Source organism: Myxine glutinosa, chromosome 5 (assembly GCF_964187855.1).
Source record: "Myxine glutinosa chromosome 5, kmMyxGlut1.1, whole genome shotgun sequence".
Lineage (NCBI taxonomy): Eukaryota > Metazoa > Chordata > Myxini > Myxiniformes > Myxinidae > Myxine > Myxine glutinosa.
In genome coordinates this window covers 192,409,620-192,436,576 of record NC_136265.1, presented here as the reverse complement: position 1 = coordinate 192,436,576, position 26,957 = coordinate 192,409,620, and the positions used below count along the sequence as shown (strand labels likewise).

The 26,957-nt window shown below is 46.6% G+C and overlaps 1 protein-coding gene across 1 annotated transcript in view; it reads right to left on the bottom strand.

Annotated features, from left to right (window-relative positions):
* Positions 1-2,266: 2,266 nt before the first annotated feature.
* LOC144892438 (uncharacterized) overlaps positions 2,267-26,957 on the bottom strand; it is a 41,186-nt gene continuing 16,495 nt past the window's right edge. The window contains exons 2-3 of the mRNA XM_078779288.1: positions 10,440-10,896; positions 2,267-6,445 (exon numbers count right to left, since the gene is read on the bottom strand). Coding sequence (XP_078635414.1) covers positions 6,293-6,445; positions 10,440-10,877 — 591 coding nt within the window. The 5' untranslated portion in view covers positions 10,878-10,896 and the 3' untranslated portion in view covers positions 2,267-6,292. The remainder of the gene's footprint in view (positions 6,446-10,439; positions 10,897-26,957) is intronic.

The following is a 26,957-nucleotide window of genomic DNA, read 5'->3' as shown; positions in this document are numbered from 1 at the left end:
CACAGTGATCGGGGGACTGCTTTTATGTCTCGGGAACTTAAGCAGATTCTCCTCGAGTGTGGCATCGCTTCCAGTCATACCACCGCATATAACCCCCGAGGGAACGGACAGATGGAAAAACATAATGGTGTAATCTGGAGGACGGTCATCATGGCCTTACGGACCCGTGGTCTAGCCCCAACCATGTGGGAAAGGGTGCTCCCGGAAGCTATGCATGCGATCCGCTCCTTGCTGTGCACTATCACTAATTCTATGCCCCATGATAGACTCTTTTGGCACCAACGTCGAGGTACTAGTGCCCACCCCTTGCCCACGTGGTTAGCCGAGCCCAGGTCTGCTTTCCTCAAACGAATGGTTCTTCACAACAAATACAAGCCGTTTGCTGACCGGGTTGACATACTCGAAGCGAATCCGCAGTACGCGCATGTTAGACTTTCCGATGGTAGACAAACTACGGTTCCACTGCGCCACTTGGCACCTTGTGGGGAGATGGATGAAATAGAAGTTGATTCGACTACCCCCATCACACCCGATTCAGGTCCCCCCGTGGCTCGGGGGATGACGCTGTGTCACCGTATGAAGTCATGTCTCCCTTGCCTCCGGCAGCGTCACCTTACAAAGTCATGTCTCCCTTGCCTCCGGTTGCGGGATCGCCTGGTTCTGATAGGGGATCGCCGGGCGATGGGGAACGGTCTATGCCGAGCACTGGGGCCTACGGGACCGATGGTGTTCATCGCACTCGTGGCGGACGGCTGTGTCAACCACCGACCCACTGCGGTTACGACTACTCCTATTAGTGGTATTCTTAAGACAGGGAGAATGTGATGAAAAGTCTACTTAATGTGAGTGTTTAGCTTAATACGCATCCCTGGCTGAGGGGGGCAGTCTCTGTGGTGAGGGGTGTGATGCATATGTAATCTGCTTCTGGAGATGTAGTATGCTGCGAGGATGACGGTAGATCACACGATGTCATGACTCTATGAGAGAGCTAGGTGAGCTCTTGCTGTTTAATGGTAGTTGCTTCATTCAAATGTATTACCATGTATTCCTTGTATCTTGTCGACGAATGAAATGCTTATGATGTTTTATTTGTAGATGCACCAGGTGGATTGCATTAAAGCCTCATTACTTCTGAGAGGTCTTTGTTGCTCAATTCATTTTCACATCATACAGTATGCTTTGATGTTGGGCTAGCGGCTCGGGTGCCGGCTTAGGATCCTAGGATCCTGGGTTTGAATCCCGGTCGATCGCTGAATTAACGCCAGGGGGGTTGACTCAGCCTGTCATCCTTCCGAGGTCGGCAAATTGAGTACCAGTTCACTGGTAATTCCCTGTTTGTCGTTAAAGGCGACAAAAAGGGTTGGTGGCAGGAAGGGCATCTGGCCGTAAAACATTGCTTCAAAAAGGGGACCGAAAAACAACAACAACCACGGTCCCCGAAAAAGGCCAACCCCCGCTTTGCGGGGAAAAATGGCCTCTAAAGGTGGTTATATTTTATATATACAGTATGCTTTGAATTTAATCCTGTGCTCTATACGAAGCGCTAAGTACAGTGTGAAATGGAGTTTCTCATCTGTACCGATGTTTATGATTGAGCTCTGGCTTATGCATGTTACATGGATGACATTTGGGGGGTGCAGGGAGACGCGAGGAGTGCGGTGCAGTTGGTGCCGTGGTACGGTTATGGGTATGTGTTTCATCTCGGAGATGCCGTATTTTGGTGCACCTGACAGTGGCTTTGTGGTTGCGAATGGGTCTCATGCATGCTGTGAAGATTGTAATGAGCATGCGATGATACAGTATGATTAACATACCGCTACTGTACAGAGGGGAGAACCAGGCCTGCCCGGGTTAGGCTAAATAGCAGCCGGTACTTGAAGGATCTGGATCTGGAATTGAACCAAAATTAAATCAGCTTGTTCTTGTCACATAACCAACTCGTCCACCAAGTTTCGTCCGAATCCGTCGACAACCTTTTGAGATATCCTGTTCACAAACAAACAAAGAAACAGGTGAAAACATAACCTGCGTCCACCGAATAATAAACAGCCATTTTGTATCCAAAAAGGAGAAAAGTAACATTTATTGCCAAGTCACATGGACCTACAAGTACAACAGATCTGCATGTGAGGATTTTATTACCGCATCGATGAGATACAGGAGGGAGAAGTGGGAAAGTGAAAAGTATTCATTCCATCAACATAACTAGCAATGGTACCTGCCGGGTGGGGCTTGAATTGGGAGGCCCAAATGAAAAGGCAAAATATCAGAAATTGAAGGCTTTTTTTATTTTAAAAGATTTATATAAACATCCGTTAAATGATATCACACGCAAATCATCAAAATCTAAACAGTATTTGTAGAATTTCATTAAAAGCCACATCACTGTTCATATCGGTAAATATTATTCCATCGTGTTTGGAAAAACTGGAAAAATTGGAAAAATTGGAAAATTGGAAAAATAGTGTGGTCAGTTATGATATTACCATGCACTTTTGGCAGAAAGCATGAAATTTCGCACAATAATAATATAAAACCCATAGAACAATTTTAGCCTGGGAGCCACCTCATTTTTTCTTTCTGTACTAATTAACAGTGTTATTAACGAGCGCTCGTATTGGGCGTGGCCCAGCCGAATCGTGCTCCTATTTATCCAAATCCAGGCTGGAGTAATGAAGAATGTCGGACAAAATGGTGGACGAAAGAAGGATTTCAAACCAAATCTTCGTTTTTTTCCGATGTTTATCGAACAGTAAAATGATCCCAAGATGATTAAGCCGTCAGAACAGGTAAGATTTGCTATTGTTATTATTATATAATGATGGAATGGAGTGGTAGAACAGTCTGCTGAACAACTAGTGATGGCGTTTGTGATTTTTTTTGTCCGAATCTGAACTAAAACGACGGTTCTCGATCAGATTCATTCGCTGTTTCTGTAATCTGACAGATACAGTCATCAGAAAACATTCTGAAGCCCTAAAACCCTTGCCAGCTTACGATTTTCAAGGAGAAAAAGCGCTGGGGCACAACAAAGGCAGCGTTCAAGCTGAAGACAATGAAAAACGATCTTGCACTCTTTGCCCAGCTTTACGTCGCCGTGCAACACAGAAGATTTTTTTTTTCGCCGTGCGACACAGAAGAATCGGACTTATCCGATTTTTTTGCTCATGAAACTTGTGCATATCCGCCATCGTTGAGCAACACAGAAAAACTCCGCTTTGGGAAGAAGTCGACACTCCTAAAATGTTTGAGTGAACCCGCGATCGTTGAGGACATTCCAGCAGTCCTGGATTGCATCATATTTGACAGTGCTGCTGTCGTACATGCAGTCACCCCAGGTTCCACGGCGACGACATTCGATGAATATGCTGAAAAAATATTCGTCCCTTACCTTCAGCAGCAACTGCGTTCGATGACTCAGCTGCACGTTGTATGGGACACGTACATCGAGGACAGTTTAAAGGTATATACACGCGAGAAACGTGGCACTGGCTTACGTTGGAAGGTGGCTGGTCCAACAAAAATACCTAAATGGACCAATTTCCTTTCGCACGATCGCAACAAGGAAGAACTATTCAACTTCCTTTCTGATATCGTAGGATCAACTTTCCAACCATCGAAGGAAGTATATGTCACCCGTCAAGAGCGAGTCCTCACGATCGGTACCACGAATGGAATGGAGGACTGCCATCACGAGGAGGCAGACACGCGCATTGTCGTCCATTTACTACATGATTTGTCCACGGGCTATAGATGCGTACTGGTGAGAACAGTGGACACCGACGTGGTGGTGATCATCATCGGATTATTCTCCATCATCATTCGTGATTATCCAGGTGCCGACGTGTGGATTGGGATGGAGATCGGTAAGAACCTATCAAACATCCATGTCAACAGTATCTACGACTGTCTTGGTGAGGACAAATCTTCATGTCTGCCAGCCTTTCACGTGTTAAGTGGATGCGATACGACATCGGCATTCGCGTACAAGGGGAAGAAGACGGCATGGCTGGCGTGGACTTTGTGCCCGGAGTTGACGGAAGCTTTGTTATATATCGCGCGTAACTCGTTTGCAATTCCAACTGAAGACTCAGCGCATTTCACCACGATTCAGAAGTTCATTTGTGTAATGTACGATCGGTCCCTGGAATGCGCAACTGTGGATGAGGCACGAAAGAACCTGTTTTGCTGGAAATCTGTTCGAGACCTTGATCGGCTGCCACCAACAAAGGATGCCTTACATCAGCATCTGAAGCGAGCCATTTATCAATGTGGAGTATGGATGTGCAGTCCCGATCCACGTCGCCCAGACGTTACGCCATCGGATTACGGCTGGAGGAAGGATCAAGATAGATGGGTGCCTGTGTGGGTTGTTAAACCGATCGTATCATCAGCCTGCCAACAGCTGATCAAATGCACATGCAAGAATGTGTGTCGTGTGTGTAAATGTGCACGACCTGAACTGAAGTGCACTTACTTATGCAAGTGTGAATGTGCTAAGTAGATTATTGACTGGTGGGTAACGACGTTCTTTTATCGAGTAATGTTACCTCTCACTGAAAATAGTGCGACTTTGCTACTTGTTCGGTGTTTGGGCATACTGCCTACTGTTGAGGAATAGTCTTCGTTTTGGCAGATTCAGAACAGTAAAATTTGGGAATTGATTTGAGAATATTTGTTCACGGGCTTTAAGCATTAAGTGACCATTATTTTTGTGATCGGTGTACATTTGTCTGTCTGTACAGAGCATAGCTCAGTGGTTTCTTATCTGATATTCATTCATATCAAGGTCTAGTTGTGTCTTGTCACGAATAGGCGTGCCGGCCCGCCTATTATGGGCTGAAGCACGCCCAAAAAACTTGCTTTTTAAAGGTTTTTTGGCTTTTAGGTACATCTTCTCAGAGATCATCGGTCGAATCGTATGGATGTTTGGTATTTCGATAGACCAATGACCCGTGTATAGCCCTACGGAGCTCACTTATTTAATTTTGCTTCTGTAAAAAACACTAAAATTAGACATTTCTATAAAAGTTGAATGGTCTGAACATGTTTTGCAATAATGGTTTTAATGGTGAGATGTCACACTGGCATGAAAAGAATCGATTCTACACCTCAAAATTAGTATAAATCCTTGTTTGGTCCTTTTGGTTTCTTAGCCGGTAAATTAGCCTCACGATGGACGCCATATTGTATTTTAAGTCCAAGATGACCTCCACCAAGCACTAAAAGGTCATAAAGTTGAATTTCTTCACCCAGAATTCATATTATTTCATGTTTCATTTATGCAGTTTTGTTTATTACTTCCAAAGTTATGAAACAGTCCATGTCGTTGAGGGATCTAATTAGCATAAATTATGTAAATTATGTCCTCCAAGGTTATTTTCTAGCGTGGCTCCCAGTTCAATTTTTTTTGTTAACACCTTGGCTACCTCCATGCCAAATTTGGTGCTTTCTGCCAGAAGTGCACGGTACACTTGAATATCCTGACTAACTGACCACACTAAAAATAGGAAAAACAATATGGTCTATTTTACTCCAGGGGGTCCCAGGATTACCCACCCAAAATTTCGTTGCGATCGGTTCAGAGACCTCTCGCAAGAAAGGAGGCTTTGTTGCAATCGACCTGGTGCATCTAAACACAACACAATAATATCATAACATTAGTCTACACTCTACATGATACAAGGAAAGCATCGCAATACATTTGAAATGAAGCAAACTTCTAAGCAGCAAATCCTTACCTAGCTCTCAAAGCGACGAGTATGACTCTCACAGCAGGTTACATATGCAATCACGCCCACCTCCGCAGGGACCGCCCCAACCAAACAGTAATGTGTATCATGCCAGCAACTGGCTTTATGTCGTCTCTCCATCACAGATGGAAAGTGTTGAGTAAAACAACTAAGCAAGGGATGGATAAAATAACTAAGCAACGGATGGATAAAATAACTAAGCAACGGATGGATAAAATAACTGAGATAAAGAAATGAGAATGAGACAGAAATGTTAAAGGCCTTCTCGGCCTTTATTAGCCATCCTCTCACCCAGCTGGTGATGGAGACTCTGCAGCTCTAACGAAAGGTCTCTGTCGGCTTTCTGCCGAAAGCATGTGTCTTTTATTTGTTACCATCGTGTCTGTTTCATTATTGTTATTTATATAAAAATGTGTGTGTTCCTTTCTTTGCTGCCATTGTGCTAATTTAAACAAAGACAAAAGAGGAACCGGTAGAATTCTCAAATCCATCGCTTGGGGAATTCCGCAACCAAGACTTCGTGCATGATCGTGTTGAGCTCAATAATGTTGCGAAGGGCTCACGGAAAGTAAAACAGCAGTAAGAATAACACCTCCCCACATAAGAACACCAAAGACTGTCGCAACGATGTTCAATGTCAAAGCAGCTTTGGAATGAATCCTCGCTTCCGGAGCCTGTCGATCAGAGGTGACCTGAAGGTAAAAACAGCACATTAGTGTAGAAAGCACATAGACTTGGGACGATCACGGGCAGACATGGGACTATCACGGGTAGACTTGGGACTATCACGGGTGGACTTGGGACCATCACGGGTGGACTTGGTACCATCAAGGGTGGACTTGGACTTGGAACTATCATGGGTGGACTTGGACTTGTAACTATTATATTGGTGGACTTGGAACTATTATTGGTGGACTTGGAGCTATCAGGGGAGGACTTGGGACAATCAGGGGCTCCATAAGATACTTGAAAATGAGTGGATAGAGTGTTGGGGTGTCCTGAGACTCTTTAATGTTGATGAAATATGTACAAGCTCAATATGTAAAGTAAAACCTGGTGTTGTTTGATATACGGAAGTTAGGTGTTTGATGTGACATCAGAAAGTTATTGACTTTTGGTTGCACTCTTAACATTTGTATCAACCTTTTTGTGAATTTTGCGAACGAATAGAACTTTCTGCCCGTTGTGAATCCATAACAACTCGTAAAAGACTCCTTTTAATGTTTGCAGCAATATTCCGTGCTTCATTGTCGGATTTGGACTTCATTTAAGACTATTTGAATGTTTTGTGCTATGAACTGGAGTTCTGCGACATCTGGATGTTGAGGACCTTCTTCTTCATGCCCACATTTATTTCCATGTTCTTGTTTGGGTTGTCCGGGGGAAACTTGGTCCCAGTCTTTCATGAACTGGCTGGTCAGGTCTGACGTTCGACTAAGGTTAGGGCAGAAATTTGTAATTTGTTCAGGGTGCCTGAACTAGATCGCCTACTCTTCGCCAAGGCCAACATCAAATTAATTTTTGCTTGTCACACATCCAATCTGTCCCCCAAATTTTGTTGGAATTCGTGGATAACCTTATGAAATATCCTGCTCACCAACAAACAGTCAAGCAAACGAACAAGGGTGAAAACGTGTGTACCTTCGGTGGCGGAGATAACTGCAGTTCATAAAACACCTTCCCCAGCGCAGTCTTGAAAAAGGACACGAGAACTTCCTTTTCAACTCTTGCTTTGCATTTCCTGGCACAATTTATATTTCCTACGAGCTGCCATTTCGTCTGAATCTCGATATTCCCCAACGCTGAGAGCGTGAGCGGCAATTTTATGGGTCGGGCTGGCGTAAAATGGCACAATATTCAGTCTAAGTACTGCCAAGTATAAGGTTTTTTTGAAGTGCCAAGAAGGGGATTTGTGTTCTACAATGTTCAAATCCCCAACGCTGAGAGCGTGAGCGGCAATTTTATGGGTCGGGCTGGCGTAAAATGGCACAATATTCAGTCTAAGTACTGCCAAGTACGTATAAGGTTTTTTTGAAGTGCCAAGAAGGGGATTTGTGTTCTACAATGTTCAAATATAAAATCAATTTAAATTAAATAAAAACTTTTTTCCCCAATATTCCCCAATATTCCCCCCATTCGAATCGATATTCCCCAACGCTGAGAGCGTGAGCGGCAATTTTATGGGTCGGGCTGGCGTAAAATGGCACAATATTCAGTCTAAGTACTGCCAAGTATAAGGTTTTTTTGAAGTGCCAAGAGGGGATTTGTGTTCTACAATGTTCAATTATAAAATCAATTTAAATTAAATAAAAACTTTTTTCAGAAGTTTACCACTGTTTATGCACGTCTTTTACATCACCTTATTAGCCCCTGTTGGACTTACTCCGAAACGGGGGCTTATGGATTTTGTATCATCCGTCCGTCCACAATCATATCTCGGAGATGTATGGACCAGTTTTGTTCATACTTGGTGTAGTGAAATCGTATTCGTACTGAACCCGGGGTGATGCTCCGGAGGCATCTTCTTCATGCATTTACAATTTTCCTCCCCCCACCCTGTCACAAAGACAATACATGACGGTATACATACGCACATCATTTCGTTTCGTGATGTGATCAAAGATGGCCGACTGGCGGCCATTTTAGTTGCAAAAAAAAACGCGATGTTGAACACGTCCTGAACAATTTCTGAGACATGCATTTACAATTTTGTTCCAACTTTGCACACAGATAAAGAATGATGGCTTACATATGCACGTCATTTTGTTTCGAGATCAGATCCAAGATGGCCGACTGGTGGCCATTTTTTTTACTTAAGCCTGTCCCCTTCCATTTCTCGGACATGCATGGACCGATTTTGTTCAATCTTGCAACAAAGACAATACCAATACATGAGAGTATACATATTGTTACGTTTGTGGGGGCAGAGGATGAACTCCATAGTGGAGATAGAACTGTGTAGGGTAGCATGGACCGCGTGCGGGTTGGAAGCCAATCTCGATGTATGCAAGTAGAAAAACTGTGAGCATAATGTTGTTTATGTGTATGTCCCAGTATGTGATTGCCTCCTGTGATTTCCCCTTTGTTCTTACAATTTTAACAAGCTGGCCACAAACACCCACGTCGTTAGCCAACAACAATGACAACTACTACTGGCTTAAATGCCGACAGAGACCCAAACATTCCCGATCGGGCTAAATCCAACCCCACCCCACCATCGTCGACATCACCCGGACATTACGATCTACAAGTAAACCCCGCCTCCAAGGAATCGTAATCGACAATTAACTCCGCCCTACCAACTGAATAAGGAAATTGACCCCATCCAGTAGAGATGGAGAATCGGTGGGCGCTCAAGAGGACCGTGAGGCCCTGCCCCGGAAGTGCATGATTGGTCGGGGTGACGTCATTGAGAGACTTCGAGAACGGAGGAGGAAGAATCTCTCTCTCGTGTTGGCTACGTGGTGGGCGGTCGCTTGTGTCGGGTGCGCTTGTGCAGAGAACTGTTCGGAGCTCGGATAACGTTTTGGCAACGTTGGAGCCAGGGGTGTTTTGACGTTGGTGTTTTATGGGGGAGCTGGAGCCACGTCATGTTTCGGAGGGAGGAGAGCAAAGAGGACCGGCCGCATGAACCGCCTCACGTTTGTGGCGATGCGAAGAGGGACTTTGCGCCATCTTGTGTGTTTCCCGCAAGAGCGGATTCGGGCCGCCTTGTGCTACATCTTCATTCGGCGGTCTCGTTGGAGCAAAGCTGAGTGCCGGCCGACACAAAGAAACAATTTATTTTCATTATCTCTCCCCTTGTCTGTTTTTGTGTCTGATGGAGACCTCTCAAATTAGGCATTAGTTTACCTCACCATCCATTCATTTTATTGCTGGGCTTTATTTCATTAAATCCATTATTGTGCATTTCATTTGTTGTGTTGTTTATTCGTTTTGTGGGTTTCAAGGATAAAACTCCGTGAGCTCCATGCAGGTAAGCACTTTGGATCCGTCCCGTGCACGCCAAAAAGTGCTGCCAATTTTTGGCTTGATCGCCTCGGAATAAAAACCATTACGGCCTTCCGTCATCCGGCGGTGTTAAACGCTGGTGACACGACAATATACAGAAGATTCTGTTTTGTAATCCGATGACAGACACCTGAGTGGCGGCCTTTAACTCCCCCGTACAGCAAAATTAGTAAAACCACGGGGGCTATGACATTTTATGTCTTTTTCTCCTTCTTTAACATTTAATTAGTTATTCGGGCCTGTAGTTTGTGGCATATATAACGTCTCCAAACTCATTACTCTGGCATGCGTGGTCAGGATGATATTCCGTACTATTTGCCAATTTCAGAGTCAAGGTACTGCTAAACTGCAGGTTTATGTTCCAATTCATGTACCGATTCGTGTTCTGCCATGTTCAAAATATGTAATTAAATTGAAAATATGTAGTTCCTCCATCATAGACTGACATCTTTAAATAGACATACAGATAGCCCAACTACTCCAACAGCTTAACCCCACTTTCCGTGCAGAGTAAAAAGTGCATGACAAACCTCCCTCCACACCCTCCCCAAATGAGCACAATGTTAAACCTCCCTCCTCCAAAACCTCCCTCCTCCAAAACCTCCCTTGGAGCCCCTGCCTACATACAATGATTCTGTTTAATCACAACAAGCACTTCTGATGCTGAGAACTTACGAGACAGGAGAAAATGACGGCTGGAATTCCACAAAGGAGGTTGCAGCACAAGAGACTGAAAATGGACCATGCCATGTAATCTTTGATTTGGTCCATTGGAACAGTATGGGGCTGCTGAGAAATGTGAACCTGTTGTTGTATCACTGTGTTAGGTGCTTGAGGGAAAGGATAGGCAGCAGGTGGATGTGGTTGTGGATAAGTCATGGCTGGTGCAGATGGGGCTGTTGGAACAGGCCCTGGGTTAGGCCAGCAAGGTTGGGCCTGGAAGCCAGGAGGAGGCATCATTAGAGGATATCCTGGTGGTACAGGAGGACCATAGTTGTGCGATGCCCATTGTTGATCACCACCATAATATCCTTGTTGTTGTTCAGAAACTGCTGCTGTATATGACGGAGGGTCTTCATTTTCACCGAAGTGAGTGTTTTTCTTTTCGCTCATGGTTTCTGGTAGAATGAACCTGGAATGACATCAGAAAACGGTTTTTTATATGTACAGTTTTGTTAAACCACAAATGTATTTATACAAAGCTTCAATCCCACCCGCATTCCGTAGATCCCCATCATCATGCTTCGTACATGACAATCCATTTACGAAGATGTCCTACAAATACCTATCTTATAGATAAATATCCAAAGGAAAATGTGAACGAGAAAGAATGGAGAACTTTAAGTCCCGCAGGATATCTGAGGGGTCCACAGAGCTGGGTTTAACAGACAACCTCCATGAAGGCACAGGGTTAAAATCCGATGAAATGTCACAATGAGCTGCGTATGTTTGTGAATTTTTATGTCCTCCACTCCCCTTCCCGTCTCCTCTCTTCTCCATCCCCCTCATCCCCCCTGCCCTCTCCTCTCCTTACCCCTCTCTTCCTTTCCATTCCACTCTCCCCCTTCCACTCCTCTCCTCCCTTTCCCTCTCCTCCCTTGCCCCCACCCCACCCTCTCCTCCCTTGCCCCCACCATCCTCTCCTTCCTTGCCGCCACCATCCTCCCCTCCCTTGCCTCCACCTCTCCTCGCTTGCCCCCACCTATCCTCCCTTCCACCCTACCCTGCACTCCCTCCCTCCCTACCCTGTACTCCCTCCTCCCTTGCCCCCCCACCCTCTCCTCCCTTGCCCCCACCATCCTCTCCTCCCTTGCCCCCACCATCCTCTCCTTCCTTGCCCCCACTATCCTCTCCTTCCTTGCCCCCCACCCTCTCTTCCCTTGCCCCCCTCTCCTCCCTTCCCTCCCCCCACCCTCTCCTCCCTTCCCCCCCCTTACCCACCCCATTCTCTCCTCCCTTTCCCCCCCACCCTCACCTCCCTTACCCCACCCCTCTCATCCCTTACCCCCCACTCTCTCCTCCCTTGCTGCCCCCCACTCTCTCCTCCCTTGCTGCCCCCCACTCTCTCCTCCCTTGCTGCCCCCCACTCTCTCCTCCCTTGCTGCCCCCCACTCTCTCCTCCCTTGCCCCCACTCTCTCCTCCCTTGCCCCCACTCTCTCCTCCCTTGCCCCCACTCTCTCCTCCCTTGCCCCCACTCTCTCCTCCATTGCCCCCCACTCTCTCCTCCCTTGCCCCCATCCTCTCCTCCCTTGCCCTCCATCCTCTCCTTCCTTGCCCCCCATCCTCTCCTCCCTTTCCCCCCACCCTCTCCTCCCTTTCCCCCTCCCTTGCCCCTCTCTCTCCTCCATTGCCCCCCACTCTCTCCTCCATTGCCCCCCCCACTCTCTCCTCCCTTGCCCCCCCCCCCATCCTCTCCTCCCTTACCTCCCCCCCCAGCCTCCCCTCCCTTGTCCCTCGGGTAGGATCCCGGCACAAGATGGCGGCGGCAGCGCGCTTGATGGCACCACGAACGTGAGGTGAGTTGAGGCCCTCTCGCTTCCTCACCTCTTTGTCACGATGGTCGAACAGTGCGGCCTTCAGCTCCCAAGAGGCCTGCATTCAAAACCCTCCTTCACAGCCACCAAAGCAGCCAAGAGCTCCTTGCTCTTTAAAAGCTCACACACAGACTGAAAGCACCGAGCGCACCCAATATGGCGAGCTTCTTCCCCCAGCTCTCGAACCTTCTCGCTCTGACGTCACCCCCGCCGCTGCTCGGGTTCTGTCCAGGGTTGCCAACACCGCGCCTAAGGTGCCCAATTGGGCTCCTTTGCACTTGACTGCCGCGCCACAATAAAAAGGGCCGCGCCTCGTCAAAAATTGAGCTACTTTGTTCTCCATCAAGGTGCGGCCCTCTTTTTAGCTGCGACGAGCAGCTCTATGAGAGGACCGCGTTGTTCTTGTTGTTGGGGTGCCTTTTTGAATAGTGCATGCGCATACACTCGGACGTGCATTGGTATGAGGTAAGAACATCGCGGACTAAAATCGCAATTTGTTTGAAGAAACCAGAATAAATTTAGCAACAAAGACAACATGAATGTTTTCATATCAATCTCGTTTCACAGAACTTGACACAAATTAGGTGTAATTATTGAATAGCGCATGCGCATACACTCGGACTTCCCCTACCGACCAAGCCCGTTTCAAATTATCCCTCTGCCACCCAGAATGAACATTAATAAATAACATTAATGAATTAACATTAACAATAACAGAAATAACATTCACGTCCATACAATATATGTAAACAGTTGATGAAGCATGTTGCGTCGCAAAACAAAGGACAAGACCAGAACTGAAAGACAAAAAGACGCTAGTGCACTCGTATAATTGAATGACTGGTCGAATTTGGTAGCGCATATTGCAACGGATATCCTCATGATTTTACACGTCACAGCTGGTGACCATACTGTGGTCATTTTTCTCTTTTTCAATTTCAAGACGCTTTGCAGTGCACTCATACACTTGTCACTCGGTGAAAACAACTGGAGCATATTTTCGAAGTCGCAACGAGCACGATGACGTCACTTGCTTGGATCAAATGATTGGGCCAGGGCGGGCTGTGGGCGCGGCCACTCGGGAGTCGGGGTTGGGACCTGGGGGGAGGGGGAAGGGGTAATACGTTCCCGTTCGTTATTGTTGTTGCCAAATCATGCAACTATTATTATCATTATTAATAATAATAATAATAATAATACATTTATTTTATATAGCGCTTTTCAAGAAGCCCAAAGACGCTTTGACAGAGTACAAAAAACAAGTGCAAAAAGACAAAAATCAATAGGTAAATATTCAAAGCAAAAGGAAGGAGAAGGAGGAGAGATAGTCAGGGGTTAAATGTTGTGGGTTAAATGTTGAATGCAGTGTTGAACAGGTGGGTCTTGAGTGATGTTTTGAATGTGGTGGGTGAAGAGGAGTCTCTGATGGTGTGAGGTAGTGAGTTCCAGAGGGTGGGAGCAGCGATGGAGAAGGCCCTGTCCCCCCAGGATCTGAATTTGGTCTGGATGGGGGGGGGGGGGGGTCAGGAGGTTGGTACCAGCAGAGCAGAGTTTGGGGGTGGGAGTGTGTCTGGAGAGGAGGTCAGTCAGGTAGATGGGGCCAGGTTATGGAGGGCTTTGTAGGTCAAGAGGAGGATTTTGTACTGGATTCTCTGGGGGATAGGGAGCCAGTGAAGCTTATAAAGGACGGGGGTGATGTGGTCATGGGTCCGGGAATGGGTGAGTAGACGGGCAGCGGAGTTCTGAATGTATTGGAGTTTATTGAGGGTGAACCATAGAGGAGGCTGTTGCAGTAGTCCAGACGGGAGGTGATGAAGGCGTGGATGAGGGTTTCTGCAGCCGTGGAGGAGAGGGATGGACGGAGACGGGCGATGTTTTTCAGGTGAAAGAAGGCTGTCTTTGTGATCTGTTTAGTGTATTTGTCGAAGGAGAGGGTTTGGTCAAAGATGATGCCAAGATTCCGGATGTGAGGGGAGGTGGATACTGGGAAACCGTCGATGTTGAGGGTGAAGTTGTGGGTGGATTTGGTGAGCGTTTTTGGGCCAATGATGATTATTTCAGATTTATCATAGTTAAGTTTGAGGAAGTTGATTTGAAGCCAGGATTTTATTTCAGTGATGTAGTTTGTCAGGATAGAGTGGGTGGCGGTGGAGATGGACTTGGTGGAGATGAAAAGCTGGATGTCATCGGCGAAGCAGTGGAATTGGAGACCATGACGGCGGATTAAGTGACCAAGGGGGGACAGGTACAGGATGAAGAGGAGGGGGCCAATAACTGAACCTTGGGGGACACCTTGGGGGAGGGGAGCAGTGGGGGATTTGCAGTTATTGATGGAGACTAGGGCATGCCCGTACTATATATAAGCTAGGACGTGCCCGTACGTGGGTGCCCGTTCCTTGCCAAAAAAAAAAAAAAAAAAAATTTGTGTAGGGGTGTGTGTGTGTAAACATCCTAGGGCGTGCCCGTACGTGGGTGCAAAAAAACATGCGTGCAAACAACAACAACAAAAAAAAACTTTGAAACCACGTGGCAGTAACGACCACAGAACACCCCCCCCCCCCTCTATTTACATGAATGGTTTGGTCCATTCGCAACGACCACAGAACCCCCCCCCCCCTCTATTTACATGCAATGGTTTGGTCCAAAGCGAACGGTTTGGTCCATTCGATGTGATTCGATGATTCGATGTGAATGGTTTGGTCCATTCGCAACGACCACAGAACCCCCCCCCCCCTCTATTTACATGAATGGTTTGGTCCATTCGCAAAGCCAAAGCGAACGACCACAGAACCCCCCCCCCCCTCTATTTACATGAATGGTTTGGTCCATTCGCAAAGCCAAAGCGAACGACCACAGAACCCCCCCCCCCCCCCTCTATTTACATGAATGGTTTGGTCCATTCGCAACGCCAAAGCGAACGGCGAACGGCTAAATCGCCATAGCTCGGTAAGTACTTGTCCGATTAATTTCAAACCTTGAAAAGGCACATCCTCGGGTCCCCAGCAATATACCTGGCAAGTTTAAAGTATATCGGACCGGTAGTTGTCGAGAAACAGCGGTCACAGACAAACAAACAAACGTACAAACGTACAAACGTACAAACGTACAAACGTACAAACAAACACACAGAGATTACTGGAATTATAGATAGATGAACTGGCGTCTGTCAGAGAGGTATGATTTGATCCAAGAGAGGGCAGTGCCGGTAATGTTAAAGGTGGTTTCAAGTCGGGTGAGGAGGATGGTGTGATTGATGGTGTCAAAGGCGGCGCTGAGGTCGAGGAGAATGAGAATGTTGGAGTTACCGGCGTCAGAGGAGAGGAGAAGGTCGTTGGTGATTTTGAGGAGAGCAGTTTCAGTACTGTGGTTGGAGCGGAATCCGGATTGGAATGTTTCATACAAGTTATTGGCAGAGAGATGATGTTTGAGTTGAGTGGCTACAGCGCATTCCAGAACTTTTGACAGAAAGGGTAGGTTGGAGATGGGTCTGAAGTTGTTTAGGGTGTCAGGGTTTAGTCCAGGTTTTTTCAGAATGGGGGTAACAGCAGCAATTTTGAGGGATGGTGGGACGATGCCTGTAGACAGGGAGGAGTTTATTGTTGCAATGATAAGTGGAGAGAGAGCAGGAAGGGAGGCCTTGACAAAGCTGGAGGGGATGGGGTCAAGAGTGCAGGTGGCAGTTTTCATTCCTATGAGGAGTTCAGAGAGGTCAGTAGGGGAGACTGGGGAGAACCGAGACAGGGGTTGGCAGGATAAGGGGGGGCAGGTGGTTTGAGGGGGAGCGGGTGCGGTGGTGGTTAAGCTGTTGTAGATGTTGTCAATTTTGCTTTGGAAGAATGAAAGGAAGGAGATGCAGTTGTCTACTGTGAATGACTGGGTGGTGGTGTCCAGGGGGCGGAGGAGTTTGTTTATTGTAGTGAAGAGTGCTTTTGGGTTTCCGGAGCCAGAGTGGATAATTTGAGAGTAGTAGGCGGAGCGGGCGCGGGAGAGGGCATCTTTGTAGTGTTGTAGGTGGTCCTTGTAGGCTTGGGAGTGAATTGTGAGACCTGTTTTATTGCGGAGTCTTTCAAGTTGGCGAGCACGAGTTTTCATCAGGCGGAGTTCAGGGGTAAACCGGGGAGAAGAATGGGTGAAAGAAACTGTTTTGGTTTTTATAGGCGCAAGCTGGTCAAGGCAGGAGGAGAGAGTGTGGTTGTAGTAGTCAGTGAGGTCAGAAGGGGTGTGGAGGTCAACGAAGGGAGAAGTGGACATTTTTTCAGAGAGGGTGGATGAGAATGAGGTAGGTGAAAGAGCGTTGTATTGATATTGTTAGTATTAATTAATATAGGCGTTGTCACAATGTTACCATTGTTTTTGTTATTTATTTTGTAATTAGAATGTCATGTCGTGGAAGCATGTATTAATCTGCTCGTCTGCTCTATCTATGCCATTGTCCTCTATAAACCTCAACATGACGCACATTTAAAAACATGGGAATTTCTTCCGGATTATTTGTAGTTAATTAGCCGAATCAACTCAGATCATGACGATGATTTTGGTATATCATATTCCACATCAAAAAGCACCAGTGCAACTCCACAAAAAACATGTCACACACACATGGCCAAGAATAGAGGGAAAGAATACGGGTGTGTCTGACAAACGATCGAAATGATTGGTAAATCGGAAATGATCTAAATGACAAAAAGAAGCAACGCTTCTTGCAGCTCAGGAAGCAGAACGAGCAAAACACACTTTGGGTGGTGTATAAACAAGAATGACCAAAACAAACGTTGTGTTAAAGAGCATATCCATATCTTAACGTATGAGCACCTCTTGAAAATATTGAAACATATTGTATTGAAAATCCTCTCTATCTCTTTGCTGACGACTCTACTCTCTGTCGCTCCATTCTTCATCCCTCAGATCGGCAGTCTGCAGCCTCCTCACTCTCTGCAGACCTTGAAAAAATCACAGACTGGGCAAACAAGTGGAACATGTCTTTCAATCTGACAAATCTCACACTCTTACGATGTCTCTCCGAAAAGACCGACTGGACAACCCTCCCATCCACTTTCTGAATAATCCTCTCCAAGAAGTTCTGTCACTCAAGCTTTTGGGTCTCACTATCTGCCACGATCTTTCCTGGGAAAACCACATTTCAAATCTGGCCTCCAAAGCCAGTCGCTGACTGGGCATCCTCCGTCGTGCGAAGTCCTTCCTTGGCACACCTGAGCTCCTCACCACATACAAGGCTTTCATCCGCAGCTCAATGGAATACTGCTCTCCCCTCTGGGCTGGTGCTCCTGCCTCACACCTAGCTCGCCTTCGCGCTGTTGAAACCAAAGCATTCAGAATCATTGGAATCTCCCGCGATGAAGCTAACTCCAAGGGCCTCTCACTCACTCACCGCAGGCAGGTTGGTGGTCTTTCCGTCTTCTACCGACTCCTCTCTGGCCTTGCCCCCCCAGCTCTCTCTGGGCTCTGTTCCGTAAATATTCCTACAGGTCGCACAAGATCTGCCTGCAACCCTCTTTTGGTTAAACTGCCAAAATCAAGACTCTCTGCTCACCTTCACTCCTTCATTCCTCTTTTCTCCCGCCTCTGGAACAAACTCCCTCACTCTCTTCAATCCCACTCCACCCTCCAAGTCTTTAAAACAGCTGTTCACCACCATCTCTTGTCTTCCCCCATCCAAAACCTTGATCTTTTCTACCCCCGCTAATTTCACCCCAATTCCCCTTTTTGAAATACCAACTTCTGTCCTGGAAGTCCTTGGTGTCCTTGTGCTTTATACTTCTCCCTCCCCCCCCCCCCCCCGGGCCCTCTCCCTTCCACACATCTCCCTGCTCTCGGATGTTGTGTTTGTGTGCTTCCCCTTCTCTCCCCATCTTGTCTTCCGCTCCCTCTTTTTGTGTATTTTGTTTGTCTGGTCCATTTGTTTGTGAAGTAAATGTTAGCTCTTTCACGAGCCTCGATTCAGTATACAAAAAAAGAAGGAAAAAAAAGCACCTTGTTCTATTTTTGTAAAACCCCAAAATGATGTGGTTTTTTTTAATGAAATGCGCGCTCAGGCGATTGTGAACTATTAAAAACATTGGGCGCCTTTTGGTCCATTTGCCGAGCCTTGGCAAAATTTTAGTTGGCAACCCTGGTTCTGTCGGTTGTTGTCGTTTAACGGTTTTTTTTATGGCTGGCCGTGGTAAACGCAAAGCGTTAGGGAAAACTAACTGAGGGGAAACTAACCTTAATCCCAAACTAATTAGCACTGTTTCACCCCTTGTGTGAAGACACAAACAATCTTAAGCTACAGTTTCCCTAAGTAAGCACAACGAGATTTCTCCTACGCGTCCACGGCACTGATCTCTACAACCACTGGATAGCGCATTGGCTGATCGATCTGACGCCAAACGTACGAACCGGCCGCCATCTTAACCACTCGCATTGATTCTCCAAGAAAGCTCGCGTTAACACTCCTGCCAATACATATATAATTTTGATTCGTTATTACTATAAATGGACTCAAGATGCCTTCATTTGCTGCGGTCAACTGTACAAATAGGCAGTTCGAGGGTTGCAATCCAACATTTCATCTGTAAGTATAATAAAGTTACTGCAAATGAGACTAGAGTTAATAGCGTGCAACACATGAACGAGTTAGATGTTTGTACAGACCCATGTGTAGATTCCCTTGTTAGTTGCTGTGTAAAAAAGTTCTATATTTTAGATTTACATTACAATCTAACTTTTAGTTAGGCTACTTTAAAACAAATAGCTTGCAAAACTACAGATTTGTGTGGAGCTAAGTATGAATTATTACTTAATTGTAAGTGAAGAATAAAAATCTGTAAAAAAAATGCACAAAATTGCGGTGTAAAACTGTAATCAGATCTAGATCTGATTACAGTTTTACACAAATGACAATGTGACTAGATCTAGAGTCTCGACTCTAGATCTAGTCACATTGTCATTGAAGAGTCTGGACTCGGAGCTCAAGCAATGGACGGATGGATGCTGGTGGACGCCTCTTGAAGAGAAAGAATCGGGGTGGCCTTATCGAATCTTCTGATGATGTGGTGAAGGTGTGCAAATCTACTGAGCGATGCCTCCAGAGACTGCTCCGTACAACAGATGGTGCTCTACCTCGGTCTGAAGGGATTGCATCTGCCCTATCGACGGCTGTTCTGCATGATGTCGGATCTCAATGTTCGTTTGCACAGCTGAACGATCACATGTTTGACTGTCCGCCAGACCACAATCACGTTTTTGTGCTTATCAAGTGCATTGCAGCATGTTACATCAAGATCCAGATGCATCACCTTGCCAAGTGCTTCACTGAGAAGATAACAGGACCCAAACTACGCAAACAATTGTCAAAGCTCATCTTATTTAGGCATGAGTAGTTCGAACTATTAGCAGCTTTCATGAACAAGGAAACTACCCGCATCCTATTACCATGGATCGACGTACAGGATAACTTTGTTAGATATTGTCACGCAACCGCGATTAACACCACAGTTGCGGATGGCCAATTGCGAGGCTTTATCTCCCGAGGCGAGAACTCAATAGCGGATTCCAAATCAAACACTTAAACTAAAGTTAAACGCGCGGAATGGCGGGACGGGACACAGCAAAGCTCCGCCGCCTTATCTATTAAAATCCAACAGGAAACTGCGTTCAGATATATATAGAAAATAATACAAGGATTTATTCATGAAAAGTAGACAGTGAAAAAGCACGCGCCGGTAATACTAATAACTCTAATAAGCCTAAATTGGGATCCCACACACAACAGATATCAAACACGATACGAGGGAGATAAACACGAAAATAACACGTCTCGTCATGTAAAGTGTAAACGCGGAGCTCAGGCTTATCTGGCTCCTTTCGTCTTCAGTGTAACACGGCCCCGCGGCCCTCTCCGTCTGCCTCCGAGCGCCACCAGGCCTCGTCGGTTCAACGGCACACCCACACCACGAGCTCCCTTGCTCCAAAGGTCCAACGCAGGGCTGCACAAAGCAAACGAACTCCACTTGACCAGGGACAGGAAGGACTCTCCAAACTCTGGATCGCACCGGGACCCTCTCAAGCCGTGAACTCCTTTGAACTCCACTCGACTCGACTCTCTGCGGGAGTGCTGGCAGCCAACTGCCAAGTGCCAACTGCCAAGTGCCAACTGCTAAGTGCCAACTGCTCAGTAATGGCGTCCGACCATCGATAATATCTCTGGCCGATGACGTCACATTGGCGCACTCCTCAGCCAATAAAAGCCTCCCAACTCGCCGGTTCGCCCAGGTCTCGGGATGATCTCGCGAGATCTCGGAGACGGTGGGAGGGATTTTCGAAGCTCCACACGGTCTCCACGTTTTTCGAAGTTAAGTCTGTTCACAATTGTATTTTGTCGAAACTGTATTTATCTTTCGGTGTGTGAAGGTATTGTGTGCAACTTTGGTTGTTTCTCGGTGTTTATCTTTCATAAATTGATCGTCTGTTTGCCGTGTCGCGAGCAAGGCCTTTGCCGCGTCGCGAACGATTTGAAATCGAAGTTAAGTGATTGTTCCCATTTGTATTTTCGTTAAAACTGTATTTATTTATGGTGTTGTACATATATTGTGTCCCGACGAAGATTTTTCGGTGCAAATCTTTCATACCTGTATTCAAAATCGTGTTAATTCGTGTCGTGTCTTGAGGCCTTGTACAGTGTGCACTGTACAACCTTGAGGCTTTGTTTTTCTCTCAGTGGTCCATCGTTTGTGATCCAATAACTTTCGTTCTCTGTATTCCCAGTCTTTTCACCCATAGCCTACTTCCTTGTGTAAATCTCAACTCAAAAAAAGAAAAAAAAAAAAAAAAAAAAAAAACATTTCCTTCTCTGTTCTCATTCGTTTATTCATTCTTATTCGTTCGTTCGTTCTTCGACCACGTGTTTCTCCCCCATTTCCCCAGATAGTTTTCACTCATTAACCTTCAATGTTTACACTTTCCCCTCAAGTTATGTATTCCGTCATATTTTATAACACCTTTTTCTTCTTCTTCTTTAAAAGGCTGCTTTCGACTTGCTCACCAAATCAATTCATCCCAAAAAAAATATCCATCTCCTATAGTGCCTTTTTTCGACATTCCCTAAACTCTCCTGCACTCCATCCTCCATCCAGCGTCCTTAAACGTATTTTTAATTCGGTCACAAGAAACTCATTTTGCAATAAATGTTCGTTTCCCATAAATCGTACACTTTCAAAAATCCAATCTCACCCCTCCCCTCCAAATCTTCCCCATAACCCCTCCCCTCCAAATCTTCCCCATCACCCCTCCCCTCCAAATCTTCCCCATCACCCATCCCTTTCAAATCTCCCCCCTTGCCCCCTCCCTCCTAAACTACCCCCTCACCCCTCCCCGCCAAGACGCCCCCTCGCCCCTCCCCTCCTAGACTCCTGCCTCACTCCTCCCCTCCAAATCTCCCCCATATCCCATCCCTTTCAAATCCCTCCCCTTGTCCCTTCCCTCCCAAACTCCCCTCTCACCCCTCCCCTTCAAATCTCCCCACCCTCATTGCTTCTCAATTTCCCCCCTCTCACTCCCCCTCCTCAAAGCGTCCTCCCCGCTTCTTCCCCCTTCAAACTCTCACCTCCATCTCCCCCAACCTTCTGCCTCGCTCTTCCCCCTCCTCAAATAACACCTCATTGTGGCTCACCCAATCACCATCAAACCTTTTGTCCGCCCCATCCTTCCCTTTCTCCGAGCTATTCTGAAATCTCTGACACACCTTCATCAGCTCTCCCTACCTCTTCCACCTCTTCCACCTCTTCCACATCTTACCCTACCCCTCCTCCCCCCTGTTCTGTATCTGATGCTCCCCCTTCCTCTTCATTAACGGTATGGACCTCAAACATCCGGGGCCTTCGTTCAAACTTAACTGATCTCTCCATACAGGTTGCTTCTGTCAAACCAGACGTGATCTGCTTAACAGAAACTTTCCTCCTTTATGATGTCTCTGATTCCATAGTATCTCTCCCGGGCTACTCCCTCCTCCGGTATGATAGACCTGAGCCTCGTCCTGGAGGCGGGGTTGCTATCTTTATCAAAAACTCTCTTCCTCACTCGCCCTGCACTGCACTCTCTCCACCTCACCCCCAGGAATACCTCTGGCTACGGCTTCCCCTTCGCTCCCACCTCTTGTTCATATGTGTGTTGTACCGTCCACCAAACAGTGATGACTCCATCTACATCTCGCTGTCTGATGATATGGACCAACTTCTATCTACTCATCCCAACTCTCTCTTCCTCATATGTGGTGATTTCAACTGTCATCATGCCAGTTAGCTGGGTGTGGGTACCTCTCTCACCAGCCATGGCTCCTCAGCAAAGGACTTCTGCGACTCACTGGGACTGACACAATCTGTCAATTTCCCGACCCGGATCTCAGTCAACGGAACATCTTCTCTTCTGGACTTGGTTATGACTAACTTCCCTGAAAATGTCTGCTGCTCTTCTTCTGCTCTGATCGGATCATCTGATCATGTCCTTGTTAAAGTGGACATCTCTCTGACCATCCTCAGGGAGCCTGCTCAGCGTCGACGAGTCTGGCATTTCACTCAGGCCAACTGGCACGGTCTTCAAGCAGCCATCAATCATCTGGACTGGTCTCCCATCTCTACCACCTCTGACATCAACTCATCCTGGGAATTCTTCCAAAGTAAATTGCTCTCTCTCATGCACAGATTTATCCCATCTCGTCTTCAGTTGTCATACCCTTCCTCCCGTCCATGGTACACGGAATATTGTGGTGAGGCTGTTGCCCAGAAACAACTTGCCTTCGTCTCCTGGAAAGCAAATCCAACGGAAGGAAATCTCATTTCCTTTCACAAAGCCCGAAACAAGTGTGTGTCCACCCTCAGGAGAGCCAGGAAACAATATCTCTCCGTTCTCAAGACCGAACTCTCTTATCTGTCTCCCTCTTCCAAATCCTGGTGGCGTCTGGTCAAATCCGTTTCTGGTGTTTGTTCCCCCTCCATCCCCTCCCTTACCTCAAACGGCTACACAGCTGACTCCGCACGTGAAAAAGCTGAATGCCACAACTCTGTGTTTGCCTCTAAATCTTGTGTCCCAAACCCATCCCTCTCTGTACCCACCATACCCAGCCATACCCTGCTGCTCCTGGACCCCGTGTCCTTTCCTCCTGACAAGGTGGAAAAGTTTCTGTCAACCCTCGACTCTGATTCTGCAACTGGACCCGACGGCATCAGCCCACGGGTCCTAAAATCCTGCTCTGCTGCTCTATCTCACCCTCTCTCTGTTCTCTTCACCCTCTCTTTTGCTCAAGGTCAACTGCCATCTGCTTGGAAATCAGCCAACATCACCGCTTTGCACAAAAAAGGTGCAAAAACAGATCCTAGCAACTACAGACCAATCAGCCTTCTCCCAATTATCAGCAAAGTCATGGAATCCATCATTGCTTCGGATATGAAATCTTTCCTCTTCTCCAATGGCTTGATCTCTGATCATCAATTTGGTTTCAGACCAGGTCACTCTACTCTGGACATGCTGCTTCTGCTGTCTCAACAATGGATGGAGGTCCTCAATGCCAAACAGGAAATTAGAGCTGTCTCCCTCGACATATCACGTGCCTTCGACACGGTCTGGCACCCCGCTCTGCTCACCAAACTCTCCTCCTTTGGTATCCATGGAAATCTCCACGCATGGCTGGCGGACTTCCTCTCTAGTCGTCGTCAATGTGTGGCCCTGAATGGGTTTCTCTCATCTCCTCTTCCTGTTCAGGCTGGAGTTCCCCAAGGCAGTGTTCTGGGCCCCGTGCTTTTTCTGGTCTTCATCAATGATCTCTCTGACTCTCTCGAAAATCCTCTCTATCTCTTTGCTGATGACTCCACTCTCTGCCGCTCCATTCCTCTTCCCTCAGATCAGCAGTCTGCTGCCTCCTCACTCTCTGAAGACCTGGACAAAATCACAGACTGGTCAAACAAGTGGAACATGTCTTTCAATCATGACAAATCTCACACTCTTACTATGTCTCTCCGAAAAGATCGACTGGACAACCCTCCCATCTACTTTCTCAACAATCCTCTCCAAGAAGTTCTGTCGCTCAAGATTTTGGGTCTCACTATCTGCCATGATCTTTCTTGGGAAAACCACATTTCCAAGCTGGCCTCCAAAGCCAGTCGCCGACTGGGCATCCTCCGTCGTGCGAAGTCCTTCCTCGGCACACCTGAGCTCCTCACCACATACAAGGCTTTCATCTGCAGCTCAATGGAATACTGTTCTCCCCTATGGGCCGGTGCTCCTGCCTCACACCTAGCTCGGCTTCACGCTGTTGAAACCAAAGCTTTCAGAATTATTGGAATCTCCCGCGATGAAGCTATCTCTGAGGGCCTTTCACTCACTCACCGCAGGCAGGTAGGTGGTCTTTCTGTCTTCTACCGACTCCTCTCCGGCCTTGCACCCCCAGCTCTCTGTGCTCTGTCCCCCAAATATTCCTACAGGTCGCACAAGCTCTGCCAGCAACCCTCTGATGGTTAAACTGCCGAAATCTCGGCTCTCTGCTCACCTTCACTCTTTCATTCCTCTTTTCTCCCGCCTCTGGAACAAACTCCCTCACTCCCTTCAATCCCACTCCTCCCTCCAGGTCTTTAAAACAGCTGTTCACCACCATCTCTTATCTTCCCCCATCCAAAACCTTGATCTTTTCTACCCCCGCTAATTCACCCCAGATCCACCTTGTTTGAAATTCCAACTTCTTTCCTGGAAGTCCTGGCAGTGTCCATATGTTTTATACCTCTCCCACCGCCCCCTTCCCATGCCCCCCCCCCCCAAAGCCCTCGCCCTCTCTCAGATCTCTCGATGTCTCCATGTCTCTCGGTCCCTGCTCTCAAATGTTGTGTTTGTGTCCTTCCCCCTCTCTCCCCATCTTGTCTACCGCTCCCGATGTTATATGTTTTATGTGTCGGTTTGTCTTTGTGTGTGATTAATGTTCGCTCTTTCACGAGCCTCGATCTTGTATACAAAAAAAAAAAAAAAAAAAAAAGTTACGCCCTCTGCGGCATCACTCCACTCTCCCGTCCCCGACCCCGCGGTCCTTGTGTTATAACACGTGCCAGGCAAGGTTTGTAGGCCTTGGAGGTGTAAACGGTGGCGGCCAATTGTGGCGGTGTTTTTGGCCTGGTTTCCTGTCCGTTTGTTCCGAAGTCATTGTCAGGGAAAGGAATTATTTAATGTTGCGCTAAGGACCTAACTAATGTTTATGTGGTTTGCAGTGCCATAATGGACAAAGGTTTGACTACTAGGTGAGACTCACAGGGGCGTTACCTTTAATCCCTCACTACTTAACACTCGAATCTCCAGGTAGATCCACAATCATACATCTTACCCCGACAAACGCCTAAACATCAAGAACATATTACATGTAGAGTCCCTGTCACGACAGTGGAATACCTACCTATACAGATCTACCTAGCTCTAGATGTTGCTCTACCAAATTCATAACAATATTTTATCTAAATCACTACATCTATTGACTTTGTCAATGCGAACCAAAAGCTTGCAAGTCAAAGACCCACAGCAAATGTAGGCATATTAAATGCAACTTGAGTCCCCCTGTGGCAAGTCGCTGTCATGAGAATAGCCTCAGTTGATAGCTCATTGTACCAGTACAATTGGGTGTATGTACCTATAGCGTATCTTTTGGAAAATTTTCGGTGCTAATTTTTCGTACATGTATACACAATCGTCGGTTAATGCGTATCGAGTATTCTGCGGCCTAGTACTCGTAGGCTTCGGTTCGGCTACCGTACCGTCTCCGACCTTGTGGTTTTGTTTTTCTCTCAGCGATTCGTCGAATGCGCTGCATTTATTTTCGTTCTCTGGTTCACTCCTTTAAATACCAACGTTGCCAAAGGACAATCAATTACAAATTACCTTTCATTGCCACAACTGTACTTTTTGCCTTACATATTGCCTTTTATTGCCATAGCAGTACATGTATTCCTTAAATGATTTTTAAGATTCCTTCATGCCCCCCCCCCCCCTATTTACTACTGAAAAGAGTTTACTTCTGACAAGAAATAAGAATGGAAATAAATCGCTAGAAAGTAATTACCTTTTTAAAATTGCTTTTATTCAGCAAAGAAAACAAATTACCATTCAATAAGAACTGTTCGTGGATGCCATTACTGATCTCGTCTGCAAAATGCTGCAACATTAACAGCATTGTTACCTTCGCAAAAGCGGAAGGTTATGTTTTGATCGCTGTGTATTTATTTGTATGTCTGTGTGTGTGTGTGTGTGTGTGTGTGTATGTTATTCGCATAACTCAAAAAGTATTCAACCGAATTGCATGAAATTTGGTGGGATGATTGGTTATTATACGGGACACATTTGATTAGATTTTGGGAGCAATCGGGTCAAAGGTCAAGGTCAAGGTCACGAAAAGGTCAAAATCGTATTTTTGTTGTTCTGTTCCCTACACTCCCATGCCAAGTACAGAACAGTAGCTGCGGCGAAGGTATGCGCTCTACCGAGTGCCCGTTCTAGTTTTGTTTTGAATAAGGAAGCAAATGATCGGGACTCGGTGTAGTGGGGGACATTTTTTTGATGATTAAACAAGTTGATGTTGATGTAGGCCTCTATTACGAGAATACAATTTGAAACTATAGTGTAAGGGATTTGATA